At 40.4% G+C, this 15,400-nt stretch overlaps 1 protein-coding gene across 1 annotated transcript in view; it reads left to right on the top strand.

Annotated features, from left to right (window-relative positions):
• Window positions 1–1,220: 1,220 nt before the first annotated feature.
• The window catches only part of LOC119883121 (membrane-associated phosphatidylinositol transfer protein 3-like), a 133,713-nt gene continuing 119,533 nt past the window's right edge, over window positions 1,221–15,400 (top strand). The window contains 1 exon segment of the mRNA XM_038693649.1: window positions 1,221–2,429. Coding sequence (XP_038549577.1) covers window positions 2,405–2,429 — 25 coding nt within the window. The 5' untranslated portion in view covers window positions 1,221–2,404.

The raw sequence follows: 15,400 nt of genomic DNA, 5'->3' as shown, positions 1-15,400 counted from the left end.
TTTGCAGAAATCATTAAATTTTTGTTTAGTTCCATGGGCTCTGCTAAGTTGTTGGTTGTGCTTTTCCTCCCACAAGTTCACTGAATTGTTTTCTCAGACAGGAAACAACAACAAATCTGCACCTTAGGTGCTATATTCCGGTTTGCTGACTGATGTATTTTGTGACATTTTAATGGCTGGCTCCCAGAAAGCCTTATGTTGCTGAAACAAGTCTTGCCTCCGTTTTCACAGCGGTAATCTATCCCCGTAAACACCACACACAACAAGACTGAGTTTCTGTGTGCCTGTACTATGTTTTATCAAAGTCTAAAGTTACCATGAATTTGAGCTGCCTGGATTTTAGCGCTCTAAATCATCCCAGAAATGTGGGTTATTTTGATTTGTTTCTTTCTTTTGGATGCTGGTGTGTCATGGGTAAAATCAGCTCTCAATCTCTTCTGATGTGGAAGCGCTGTACAATCAGAGTTATGTCCCCAACAGCATGGAGAGAATTCTTCTTGCGAAAGAAATTCACTTAATTTAATTACCCTTTTTTTCTCCACTTGGATCCAGTCAGTGCAGCCATTTGGTGTAATCAGAGCTATCTGTCTTGCTGGCTTTCTGGGCCTTAAGGCCTTTTCCTATTAGTTTTTCTTAGTGGGGTGTTCTGGGCTACAAAGTGTATTGTCACTTGCTGTCATGATAAATACAAAGTGGCTGCATGTATTCCTAGTAGAGTTAGGTAATGTAGTGTGTCCGGCTCTCAAATTCCAGGGCGATGGTTTGGCCACAGGCATTTTCCTCTATCAATATTCATTTGTGTGGATGTTGCTGCCAAATGATGCCGCAACCAGACCATCCTGTGCAACCTCATGTGTGGTCACGTATGAGGAGAAGAGGGATCAACATAGCAGGTGTCACATCATGATTACATCACGTACTATAGTGTGTAATGTTTGCCATAAGGGCCCATTGAGAAATCCTATTTTGCAGCAATTTAGGTCAAGTATTGCAGTGGCGCAGGTCAAGATCCGCTTAAAAATGAACTAGAGGCACCCATTAGGTAAAGCATCTGTCAGATTAGACCAGATCTCACAACTGGATTTAAAGGATTTAATAGCTGAGGGAACATGATTCATATGCTTCATTTCTCTTTTATCCCTAGAAAGCAAAAGAGAGAGATAAAAAACACACTTCCTGCTTGTGCAGACAACTTTATTTTGATAGGGTTCCTTTTATTTTAACACTTCCAAACAGTCCAAAAGATGTTTTCTTCTGTGTGGATGACTGCCCCTACTTGACCAAGGTGGCACCTGCTGCTTCATCCTTTTAACTCATCTTTCTAATATCCTCTTTTATATAGCAACAACCACACCCTGCAAGGGGAAAATATACAACAGGGGCTATTTGTGTGACATTAGAACGACTTTTATCTGCTTTAAATGTGATATTCTGTTTAATTTATAGACTTGATTATGTTGTGTATGTATTTATTGTCCTCCTTCATTTTAATATATCATATATTCTCTTTTATATGTAGTATGTGTATCTATTTTATACTGGATATTCAGTGTAATACATGTACTATCTGTGTACAGACTTGTGATTGTGGTTTGATTTGCTCTTCACCTCATCTTCTGTATATCCTCTGATAGTAACAAGGACACCCTGCATACGCAATACAGGCTACTCTATATAGACTGTGACCTACTTTGTATTTAGTAGTTGCTGGAATTCCTGAATTCCTTTTTTGAGTCCTGCCAATGACGATGCATGGCTGGTAACTGGCTTCCACATTAAAGCCTTTCTTTGCGTTTTCCTCTCTGCGTTTTTGATGCATACAAGTCACTGGAGCAGAAAATCAGTTTTTCTTCATTTAGGACACTTCTTCTGGAGAATTTTGCAAAGTCAGAAAACGGGGATATAGGAAAGAGGACGGGCGCCCATCACTAGCCGCGGAGGGGCGCGCACCGCTGGAGGCAGTCGAGCTGCAGAACGGAGCTTGTTCGGAGGAACTCTGACTGATGTTAGCGGCGGAGAGGAGACAGGGACGAGAGCTGGGTGGGCATGACATGTGAGCCAAGTCTGCACAGATACAACAAACACCCAAAGTAGGCTATGTCTGCGGCAGGGGCGGATCGACTTCACACAGGTGAATGAGAGCAAATGCAGATTCTCCCCTTTTTGATTTTCTTTTTCTTTCTGTCCACGGTGAGAGGAGACCGAGACGGCAGCTGTAGCTCCCCGTGCCTGCTTCACTCTGCCTCAGTCTGGCAGGCGTCAAGGTGCAGCAAGCAGGAGAGGGGCGGAGGAAGAGCCGCTGTTTAATTAACTATCCGAGTAAACGTTTCTGCGCAGAGCAACCCGACGGCTTTACGGAGTGACCGCAGACAGAGAGACAAACAGACACACGGGAGAGGACACTATGTCAAAGGAGACGAGAGGAAAAGGTAAGGGAGCACTACATACATAGACTCGTGCTAACAGGTAGAAAACCACGTCTCGTGCGGCTGGATGTTGGCGCGCGCACAGCCGCGTGCTGCATGGATGGAGACAATCTGTAGGAATGCGCGACGGTCAAAACAGACCTCTGCGTGTCAAACAGCCCAGTCCTGTGGACCGTTCAGCCCGGTCTGTATGCTACTGATATCAGTCCGTCTGGCTGTCCTGTCCTGTGTGTCCCTTCGTGTCCGTCCAGGTGTTAACAACGACATTTGTGACTCGTCAGATTATCTGACGCTGCAGGGTCAATTAGGCTATAGAAAAAACAGACTGACCAAATATTAAAAGGTGAGCTGACATACAGGACGACCTGCAGACCACCTGTTTCTGAAATCACAGCTATCAGTAGGCTCCTGACTGTGTGACCCTGTCTAAACGTCAGATGGTGTGATACTATTTTTGGTACATGCTATTGAAATTGAGGATGCGACCATATAGTAGAAAAAACGGAACTATAGCTGAAACTCCTAATCAGGTCACAGAATTTGACATGGACAGTGCACATTTTTTTCTGTTCTACTCTATTTATAGCATCGGACAATAAAACAGAAAATAAACATCCAGGACAAAGTTAAACCAGTGAAAGAGAATAATACCGAGGAGGTCAGTGCATTGCTAAAAATAGCAGACTGTTTTTTATACAGCTCTGATTGTTAAATTCTATACAGATTTGATTGTTAAATTGGATATGTGGTAATGCAAGAGAGTGTTTACAGGACAGCATCAGCAAGGCCTCTGAAGTCCTGACATTTTATGTAGCATAAAAGGTTCATTCTTGCTAATTCATTTTTTTTCCTTTTGGTGCTCAAACTTGTTTGCATTGTGGTATTTGGTTAATTTGTCAAAACAAATGCAGTTTTGCATTCAGGAGGTTGTGTTTGATTTATTTTCTCTTTCTATGCACCAGCATCATTCTATTGCAATTTTCAGACTTTGTTCTTTTAGACAGGTTTCTGTTTTTTAATGATGGAGCTCAATAACAATTTCTAGTGTCACATAATATCAAGTGGGTGTAAAACCTATATACGAACACTAACTAGCAGAAGCAAGGTGGTGACATTGTTGGTAGCGAGACTTTTCTTCAGCCGGGTGGCCCTGGGTTTATTTGCTGAAGAGCATTTGAGCAAGTCACTGAGTCCCATCCAGCTTCAGACTTGCTGTTCTGTATGTGGCCTTTGTGCGCTAACCTTTTCCACAGAGCAAGAGTGGAAGAAGAATTTCCCTGCAGGGATCAATGAAATATTAGATCATTATTAATCTCAGTAGTGACAATAAAAAGAGAGGGGATTTTATTCAGTGTGGTTTGGGCTTTAAAATATTGCTGCCTCGGATTTAAAGTAACATCCTCGCTAGATACTAGGGTGAAAAGTGGAAAGTCTCTAATATGAAAAAACCCCCACAACAAGCTGATTCAAACAAAGGGCCCGGCTGAGATCAGCAGTTGCAGGAGTTAACCCATTTAACGCTGGACTTTCCACATTCACCTTGAGTTCCTTTTGAAGGAATGTATTTTCTTTATCAGCTTCATTGCAGTCATTGTATATTTATGCTGCTTACTGTGCAAATTATCAATGAAATTACAGCTGCACAGTTAAAACCAAATGAATATATTCTGGTTCTCTGCATCATTTTACACATTTTTCCAAACTTCTACAAACATATTGAATATTCTTAAAGTGGAACACCCACCGCCTTTCTGTGTGGAGTTTGCATGTTCTCCCCGTGTCCCCGTGGGTGCTCCGGCTTCCTCCCACCATCCAAAGACATGCGGGCTAGGTTAATTGGTGTCTCCAAAATTGTCCTTAGGTGTGGATGTGAGTGTGAGTGGTTGTTTGTCTATGTGTGGCCCTGCGATGGACTGGCTACCTTCGCCTTTGTCAGCTGGGATTGGCTCCAGCCCCCCGCAGCCGCAGGATAAGCGGTTGACGATGGATGGATGGATGGATGGAACACCCACTGATTTTACATATCAAATTCTCTTTACAGGTCTTGTATAAAGCCTTTAGTGGCTCCAGGGGGAGCTGCGTAAAATTTGAAGAATTGCCACATGTGATGTCACTGGAGTGAATGTGGGTTGGACTGTGTAACATAAGTGGACGTAGCCAATGTGAAGTCTCTGATTGGTTTGGCGACTACCGTTTTGAAGCCTCGAGTTTGGCATTTTGGCTGCCACCATCTTGGTTTTTTGGAACCAGATGTGACTGGACGTGACCATATTTGGACGAAAGGGTAATTTACCTTTACTCTGATATTAATTGGGAAGCTAATTTTGGCTAGTGAAAAACAGGTTTAAAACAATATGTACTGACCAGAATAAAGAAACAGTCGTGTCTTTTAGCACAACCAACCACTGAACGAGACATTTTTAGGCAACCAAAATATTACAATTAACTTTTATGTCCTGAAAACACACTAAAAGCACAGCACACAAGTCCACTGCTATTTAATTGCAGCTGGTCAAATGTACACAGTGCAGTGGATACAAGTAGCCTCTATCCTGATTGACAGTCTGCCATTTTAGCGACTTGTCAATCACAAGGTAGCCACGCCCTAAAGCCTCCCCTGTTTTATTGTATTTTTATACAAAATCTATAATTTACAAAATGAACATCATGCTGTATTGAGAAGTAGGGTAATTTTACCATTGGGTCCAATGCAATCCGACTTTAAAGGGGACCTATTATGCTTTTTCATATTTTCTGGCAAATCTATAACGTTACAACATCAGATGTTCATGTTAAACATGACCAAAGCTTCAAATAATGAGGTAAAAGTAACTACAACTAAACTAAATAACTACAATATGATGCAGCTTTGTTAAACATATGAATTCATGCTTTGTCAGGTCTGTCAGCAAGACAGCAGGACAACAACTTAACACTAAAATGTTTGTTTTCTGAATGGAGTTCGGATCGATCAGGGCTATGCTACGCTAACTTGGTCACAGTAAAGTACGATAGCTGTAATAAAGTTACATACACATGTTTTCTGAACTCACCAAGTAGTTCAACCTCCTTGCTTTCTTTTTTCCCAGCAATGTCCAGTTTTGTCTGTTTTTTATATAAATATGAAGTAGTAGTCCAACAGAGCTCTGCGTGCCAAACGGCGCTAACAACACTGGAACCAGATGTGCACGGAATCTAGCTGCTGAGAAGCTCGAGTGAAGATAATTCAACGTTGTAATCCCAAAAACTAAAGTAAAAAGCTAATTTAATAAAAGCTGTTAACTCCGAGCTCCTCTCGTGAGCAAACGGCGTAGTTGTCAGAGCATAATCCAGTCCGACGACAGGTGTTTATTTGTCCAAAAGACCGGAAAACGTGGCTCTACGCGCATGCACTGGCGTCTGTAGCTACCTGTCAAAAGCTCCGTCTTAAACCTGACTCTTATCCAGTTTTAATCCATACTTTTACATTACATTTTTTATATCCTTTTATTTAACTTAAGTTTTATGTGGGTTAAGGATTTTAGTCATCCGACATGGATTTTAAGCTAGATGACCGTAAAAACGCTATCAACGCTACTGACCACAACAAAGCTCCGGCTAGCGTTATGCTAACCGAGATAACTCTGCCCCATGAGGACTGCATACTCCTTAAGAAAGCGAACAAAAAGATTGCTGACCTTATGGAGGACATCTGACGACTTTCAGAGGAACTCAAAGAGAAAGATTCCCCATTGACTGGCTTTATGGATATGGCTTCAGTACAAGCCAAACAGATTGCTCGACTCCGAAGCATCAGTCAACCTGGGCTGAAGTGGTGGTCCGTGGCTGCAAGAGAGGCTCGGATGGGGCTGCCTCTCCTCCTCTGCCTGTGTGTTATAACTGTCTCCACCTGCTGGCATGTAAAGCCGTCTGCTCCCAGCACTGTTCCAAAGACTTCTATTCCTGTCACCATCACGCATAGACCAGTAAACCGAAATGTGCACTTCCCAAACAGAAATCATAGTAATCTTATAAGGATTAGGACAACTGCACCAACTCCAGCACCCAGAACAAACTCATTTAAAATGTCTCTCTTCAATGTGAGATCTCTGTCAAGTAAGACTTTTATCTTAAATGATTTTATCTTGTCTGCAAATCTAGATTTTATGTTTTTAACTGAATCATGGTTGCAAATGAATGACTATAGCCAGCTAGCTGAACTGTGTCCACCTCAATGTGATTGTTTTAGTCAACCAAGGGTCAGTGGTCGTGGCTGTGGGCTAGTGAGCGTGTATAGGAAATCATACTTCTTATAATTTATCGCCCCCCAAAACCGCCTGGAGAACTTCCTGAATTTTTATCTACTCTGGTTTTAAACTATGACAGAATTGTTCTTTGTGGCGATTTTAATATTCATGTTGATGACCCCACCAATGTTAATGCAACTGACTTTTTAAATATGGCCACTTCTTCAAACAACATGTCAAAGGGCAAACGCATAACTGTGGTCATACACTGGACCTGTCAGCATTTCCTCTGTGGAATTAGTGGACATGACCATATCTGACCACAGATGTAACGTTTTTAGCTGCGATTCGCCTGTTACTCATGCTGCCTCACCAAGCTCCGTGTGTTCTCGCATCTTTAATGAACAAAGTGTTTCAGAGCCAAAGCCAACACCTGTCTGATTCCAACACCAACAATCTGGTCGATCACTTCAATCATATCTGCTTGTCGTCACTAAATATCACTGCTCCTCTAAAGGTTAGGCCTACTTCTAAAGCTAGTAAGCAACCCTGGATAAATAACAGCATTCGCAGCCTAAAAAGGGAATGCAGGAAAGAAGAGCGCAGATGGAAAAAATCCAGTCTCCAAGTCCATCTCAGTCTGAAGGATTTATTAATTAACTACAATAACATGGTTAAGGATGCGAGAACACACTATTTTTCTGAACTCATTACTACACATAAACACAATACCAGGTTTCTGTTTAAGACTGTGGATCAGCTGGTAAACCCAACCACTCCTTGTGCCTCAGCTGGAAGTAATGATGACTGTGAATTGTTTTTATCTTATTTTACCAATAAGGTGGTGTCAATCAGAACCTCTATTACCCCCACGGCCTCTTACTCAAAGGTCCCTCACCAGCAACAAGAGAGTTTTAACCAGTTTTATCCCATCGACTTGTCTGTGCTTTTACAGTATCACAAATGAGAGTGTCCTCCAGCCCACTTGATGTAATACCTACAAAGTTTTTACTGAAAGTAATGGATTCTGTTGGGCCCCGTTTCATCTCTGTTTTTAACAGCTCTCTATCTACTGGTTGTTTCCCAGATTATTTTAAAACGGCCTGCGTGAACCCACTTTTAAGATACCTGGTTTAGATCCCTCCCACAAAATTTTAGACCAATTTCAAAACTGCCTTTTATTGCAAAGATTTTAAAAAGAATTGTGTCCGAACAGCTGCTCACTGTACTGGAAAATAACTAATTATTTGAAAAGTTTCAATCTGGTTTCAGGAACTACCACAGCACTGAGACTGCCCTGCTTAAAGTCACCAATGACCTTTAATGTCTGCTGATGAAGGTATGTGCTCAGTCCTGGTACTCCTGGACCTTAGCGCTGCTTTTGACACTATTGATCACAACATCATGTTAGACAGACTGAGGCACTGGGTGGGGATCTCTGGTACTGCCTTAGAATGGTTTTCATCCTACCTGTCAAATAGAAAGTTTAGCTTGTCTGTAATCAACTATGTCTCTTCATTCTGTCCAGTTAAATATGGTGTACCTCAGGGGTCGGTCTTAGGACCCATTTTGTTTTCCTTGTATCTGCTTCCCCTTGATCATATTATCAAAACAGAAATCCTGGTCATTGGGTCCCAGCAGATGGAAAAACAAATATTGCCATCTGCTGGTTCCCTAGTAAATCACATTAAGCCTGTTGCAAAGAACCTTGGTGTCTGGTTTGATAGTAATTTAAATTTTGAGCAGCACACCACAAAGCTTGTTCAATCACGTTTTTATCAACTTAGAAATATAGCAAAAATTAGATCTATGTTAACTTTTAAGGACACCGAGACCATTTTACACGCCTTCATCTCATCACGCCTGGATTATTGCAACAGCCTTTTCACTTGTTTAACCCAAAAATCTACTGATCGACTCCAGACTGTCCAGAATTCAGCTGCCAGGCTTTTAACCAGAACAAAGAAATATGACCACATTACTCCTATTTTAGCTTCATTACACTGGCTCCCAGTATGTTTTAGAATTGACTTTAAAATTCTATTGATCACTTTTAAAGCTCTTCATGGCCTCTCGCCTTGTTATATTTCTGACCTTTTAGTCCCATACACACCAGCACGTACCTTGAGATCCTCGGGCAGAGGTCTGTTGTCTGTTCCAGAGTCTCAACTGAAAACTAAAGGGGACAGAGCTTTTGCTGTCAGGGCCCCGAGGCTCTGGAACAGCCTGCCCGAGGAAATCAGGTCAGCTGAGTCAGTGAACTCTTTTAAGTCCCTTCTTAAAACATACTTTTATAGGAGAGCCTTTCCCGATTTTATTTGACTTTATTTTATCCCTTTTATTTTATTCTATTTTACTTATTTTATATTTATCTTAAACGTGTATGTTAGTCTTTTCAATGTTTTCTTGCTTTTATCTTGTATTGTTTTTGTATTATTGTCTTTTGGGTGTTATTGTCTTTACACTTGTTAAAGCACTTTGTAACTTGTTTTTGAAAAGTGCTCTACAAATAAAGATTATTATTATTACCTGTCTTTGCATTGACTTTATATGTAAACTCATCCCCCCGAACGCTCGCTTCGCTTTTGGTCTGAAAGCACCATTATGGTCTGAAAGCACCATTAGACTGCTACTAGCGGGTCGGTATGATGTCATTCTGAGCCGGATTTCCATATATGGTCATTTGCTCCAGGCAGAGAATGCAGGCCACGCCCACAAAGGAAAATGCAGCCCCATCCCTGCGGCAACCTGGTAAACACATAAGACAATGACCAATCAGAAGACAGTGGGCTTTGGAAGGGGGGCCTTAAAGAGACAGGCGCATCTACAGCTTGTTTCAGCCAGATGCTGAAATGAGGGTCTGCATAAAGTGCCAGTGTAAAATTATTTTTTGGAACTTTGAATCATGCTGAATTGAATTGAATTGAAAATTGAATAGAGGAGTTACAGAACTACATTATAGGGCTGGAAATGCAGTATAATAGGTCTCCTTTAATTGCAGCCAGTGGAGTCACCCCATGCTGGCCATTAGAAAGAATGCACGTTTAAGGCACTTCCGCATTGGCTTCACTTTTCAGACCAGGATGTTGCCGCTTGGTTAGGGCTAAACACTTCAAGTTTGAAAATGAAAAAAATCTAGGGGTGGGGAGTTCAGCTTGAGGCTTGAGAATTTCAAATTGAGTTGTGAGATTTTGAACAAAAACTGTCAGTATAACAGATTCAATATGAGTCAAAAGCCTATAAATGTGTAAATAAAAGACCCTGTTCATGATACAAATATGAAAGGGAATAAATACAAACACAAGATACTTAAGATCCTTTTCATCTCGTAACTGAGGCACAGCTATTTGGGTCAGAGTTAGTAAAGAGTGTGTTTGCTCTGTTGATTTTTTGTATACCAACTTGTTTAAATATAAAGTTTTGTTCATAAAAATGTCAGGTGCAGTCTCTAAGGTCACCACAAGTTTGTTCTACTCTAGAAATCAAGCAAGTAGTCCTTTTTTAGTAGACAATCTTACAAGATAAATTAGATTCTCTGAATGCAAACCAATTTTTATCTCAACAGCGTCAACTGGATGTCTTCTTCAGTTATCTTAATTATATTGCATTCAGCCTCAGTAAAGATTCACTTGCTAATAGAAACTACACTGTGAGGCCTTACATTATCTCAGCCAAGCTCTATAAAATCATGTTAACCTTGTGGTGCTCTAGCAGGCTGATGGCAGATTGATGGCATCATGCAGTATGTGTGAGGTTACTGTTATTATAGTCATATCTCAAGCATGCATTGCATTTGTTTTCATTAAATATTGCTCGACCTCAGTTCACAGTATAACTTGTGGAGTAGAGTGTCATGGAAAAAATGTTCTTCAAAGTCCCCCCAATATGGCCACGACCGACCCTTTTAATTTCATGACTTTCACTGATGTACGCACATCTTATCTTTTAAATTCAATTATGAGAGGGCTGCAGGGGATCCACACTTCCTAATTTTATTTTAAATTTTCTCTCGAAGCATATCTAGGATAGTGACTGTAAAATATAAAGATAGGATAATATTATTAACTATATAAGCTTTAGAGTTTGCGGTGCCTTTTTTGCAGCTTCTGCAGAAGCATGGCCTTCTGCCCAGATTCATAGCCTATTAACACAGAAGAGAGCCCCTGTTTTAATCATCTAAATATTGAAAGACAATTTGCACAGAGTAATATATCTTTAGGAATTATGAGGGCTGTGCTGAGTAAAGCTTCAGCCCTCAAAATAAAGTAGGTGTAATTCAAACTTAAAAAATTATTTATGGTTCTCTCATAGCCGTTTTTTCGCCTTGCTGCATTGTGTCCACAACTATTGTAAAGTCATTCTGTCATTTTGTACATTCATAGTCCCCTGGGGATAAATCCTGAATGACAGAATTTTCTTCTGGCACTACCACAAGATCATTATTTTAATGTATACACTGAAAAAATACTTTTCTTGATGGATTTACAAAATTCTGTACAGACATTCACAGAGGATGTATCTTAATGACTTTGGTGATCACATGACTTTCCCTTGGTTTTGGATTAAATGTCTTGACAAAAGTTGTATTTTTGTAATTTGCGATGAAGTTTGGTACACACATTCATGTCCCTCACAAGATGAATTGTAGACACTTTGTTGATCGCTTAACCTTTCAGTACCCCAATTAGTGACCTGCAAAACTAGTGACATTCCCATCAGCCTCAGCTGTATTTTGTGTACTTTGTGTTTAGTGCTAGTTAGCCAATGTTAGAATGATAACAAGCTTTGGTGAACATTGGTAAACATTATCCTTGCTAAACATCAGTATGTTAACATGCTGTGCCTAATATAACCTCACAGAGCTGCTAGCATGACTGTAGAAGCATATGTCTTGTTTAGTAAACATTCAATGAGGCCAATTAGCTATCATCATTTAATCTGACTTCTATAGGGAAATGCAGGTGCTCAGTCCCAGCTGTGCTCTGCTTGTCCTTCAAACATTTTCACACCTGCAAATGTCTCAGCCTTTTCACTGGCCACTGAGAAGCTATGTGACAACAGAGGGTGCATTTTTTAATGGGACCCACAATAAAACCAGCTGGTATGGGAATTCACCCCATAAACTCTTTAGTTACACGCCTGTTTCTCTATCCCCAAGGCTACTTCTACTCCTCTACATGAGCTGTGGCTTGAAGCCAGACAACTAGTGTGCTGCCAAATCTCTTTAAGAACTTTTGCTTTTCTAATCACCCTCAGTCATCTTCGTCATCCCCCCTCCCAGAGTCTAACTGACCCCTACTGTTTGTCCTCCTGTAGACTTTGTGGACCATTCCAGGGCTCAGTGTGAAATATAGCAACTCTGAGTAATATGGATTCCTCACATTTGATGAAACTGGATCAGTCTGAAAGGGTTTTCGGTTTTTTTCCATTTGCTGTCTAAAATATATGGGTAGCCTACCTGCTGTTTTGGTGAAATTCAGCGTTGAGCTAAAAATAGAACTGAAGGATGCTGATGAACAGCCTCTTCCTCTTTCTCTTTGCTTCCTTCTCTCTCTTTGTACAGGTGAATAAAGTGATTACTAATCATTTGCCCGTATTCTAGTGTTACAGGTTTTTGTCAGATTGCAGGCACATTTTCTGGTTTGACGCTGTCAGTGATTCCTGAAACCCAGGTTTTATAATTCAGTTTAAGACATGATAAATACTTTATATACTGCAATATACTATAACAGCTAGCTGTGCGCAGTTGTCGTTGTACTGACAAATGATCCACAGACAGCCTGCTCAACAAGCAGCACCACAATGTTCTCTGAATTCTACAGAGGCGTGAGCTAATGCATTCAGCCTGTGACCTCTGTTATTCTATTTGATCATACGAAACAGTGTTAATTTAAATTTAATAGCTGTTTGTCATGGGGAAGCACACTGGACCTGTGTCAGGGAGCAGCTATTCACAATGCACACAGCAGCTGGCCCGCTGCTATTTGAGGCTCATCTGGAGCTGGGCACCAGTCTACTTGTTGTTTGTCACAGCCAAATGTCTTGACGTCACACTGGTTTCTGAATACAGAAAGGCAGAAACAGCGTTTTTCTTTTTCGCCTTTCAGTTCAGATTTCTGGCTTCAGAGAAGCTCTTAGACTCTTGAAATTGGCTTTTTGAAAGCTTAATTATTCATCTCTCTAATGCTAGCCTTTTAGCAAACATATTTAAAGTGTGTTCTGCCAGTAGGGAGAAAATGTTTAAGTAGGTTCATACCATTTTGTGTTTCTGCTAATTTCTAAAACTGATTGGTAGGAAGCATCCGATTGAATTTTCAACTTGCTTTTTTGAAATCGTCCATAGTAGAGCCGAAATGATTTGTGTTGTCATGTTTCTACAGTAGCCGACAACGGACAAACAGCGCTACAGGTTTTTCGTCATCACGGCTTTCTTCTTCTGCTTGTATAATTCCAGCAGTGTAGACCCCTGTCACTAGATTAAATGCGTCCGTAGAAGAAGAAGAGGAAATAATAATAACAATAATATGCAGTATCTGAGTAGTCCTCTGGTTTATTAGAAGTAAGAAGAGCAGTGACATTTGGACAAATGAAGGAGCACACGCGTGTTATTTAGCACAAGAGCCTGTGGATCTTTATACCATGAAGCCAGACGGAGTTGGGACAGATGCAGACAGATGATGGCAAAAAATCTGAGTACTACATAATCGGTGTGGATTTTCCCGAATTGAAGGCTTTGATGTGGGACAGATGTTTTCAAAGCGGAGCTGAAGTTGTCTGTTCTGCTGGAAAGGTAATTAAGCTAGTCGGACGTCATGTAGTTACTCTCTCTCCAACGCTCTGTTTTGGCTTTGTCGGCTACGTTCATGAGACAATCAGCTGATCACTAATTGGCAATAAAACGTAGCTTCCAGCATGAAAGCTCAGATCAGCCAGCTAAACTTTTACTGCACTGGTAGAAAAAAAATGTTGTTGGATTAAAATTTTATGTAGTTTTTCTACAGCGCTCTGTTATGGCTTTGCAACGTGGACAGAAATGTGCCCTTACCTTCCTGAGACAAACCGCTGATGAATATTATTGGCAATAAAACGGGAAAAGCATGGAAGCTCAGATCAGCAGCTAAACTTCTGTTGAATACTGCCCTGGTGGAAAACATGTATTTATTTTTACTGCTAATAGTGACACATAACATGACCGTGTGCCTATCAAGTGACCAATAATGAATACTTTCCGAATTTGCATTAAAAAAAACCTAATCGTTTCGCCACTGTGCACACAAATGTGTAATTTGTACTTTCACATGCTAAAAGCCCATTAAAAAGACATCTTGGTAAGATTTGCAGATTGCTTAGTTAATTAATTAAGCAAAGCCAGAGAAGCCTTGATGCTCACCTGACAATGCATTTGTAAACTTCATGTATTATGTTGGTTATAATGGACTGTGATGCAGAAACCGTGAGGCTTACATTTCCCTGTTATCTGTCAGTAGTCATTGCAATTCGCAACTCTCATCACTAGATGCCACTAATACTTACATACTGAACCTTTAATCATAAACCCATTGTATAGCTATAAATAGTGATGAAACAGCAACAAAAGTCAACAAATTTATTTAGGCTAATGTTTTTCGAGCAACCCTAAATCAAAAAATAGAAAATAGAATAAGTAATTTTCCTAACATTTTATTGTTGTTTTTTTTACTTTTAATGGACACATGTAATATACCTTCTGTGAAAATAATCCCAAAACAATGAATTTTAATACCTTATTTTGAAAGCCGGGCATTGTCACATGTGTATCCTCACTCTAAATTCATCAAGTCCGACCCAATTTGATAAATTATGTTGTATGTGGTTTTCGTATCGCTTATAATGAAGACTTCATAGCTTCTTTTCAGGTTAGACTCTCATACTGCAACACTTATCTTTGTAAAGAGAGAAAATGACAGGATAAAGTCGCTAACCTCGCACTGGCCCGTTTCAGTGGATTAACCATAAAGGCTTTAATATGTGTGCACTCCAAATTTAGGCGCGGCTAGCTTAATCGTCTTCTCACAAACAAGTGACAGAAACAGACCATTAATGTTACCGTAGTTACCTTAGTTACCTTAGTTATTACCGTAGTTAAGAAAAGTGGTTGTCTCGAGTTGGATGCCAGAAGTGCAGAGCAGTGCCCACAAAACACAACGTTAGAGGTCTGAACTGTTATGATGAGATGTGTAAAAATATTTTCGGTTCATTTTGAAACTGTGGTGAAGCAAAGTAGTCTGTGGTGGGCCACCATGGTCTCGTTATATAATGGGAAACACTGCTATTGTTTTTCAACAGGTAAGTTTACAGAAGTTTAGTCTGTTTTTTACTGTTTTTGTTCACTCTTGACGATCTCGTAGGGTAATTTTTGGATCAGCAGGCAGCTGTTTTTGTTTTTTAAGAAAAGCTCTGATAAACCTACTGTACACCATCTGCACAGCACCGAAAACAAAGTTAGCGACTAGCTGGTGAACACAGTGGATCATTTAGCTGCTAAAGAGCTGTTTCTCTCAGGAGTTGGTGGAGACCAAAACAGAGCAAAAAGAGGAATGAATATTGGACTTCCATTCATCAGGTGTCCACAAAACACAATTCCAAATGAATGATAATGCTTCTTGTCTTCAGCATATGTAAATAAGTAAGCGTTGTGTCATAGTTTGTTACAGCTGCCCCTAAGTGGTCAAAATCTGTTGGCAACCATTGATACCCATTAATATTAAT

This window comes from Micropterus salmoides, unplaced genomic scaffold, assembly GCF_014851395.1.
Source record: "Micropterus salmoides isolate LMB-PRFRI ecotype aquatic unplaced genomic scaffold, ASM1485139v1 Ms_hic_scaffold_3, whole genome shotgun sequence".
In the NCBI taxonomy this organism is placed as follows: Eukaryota; Metazoa; Chordata; class Actinopteri; order Centrarchiformes; family Centrarchidae; genus Micropterus; species Micropterus salmoides.
Note: the sequence above shows the minus strand (reverse complement) of the source record. Positions and strands in the feature narration are given on the sequence as shown.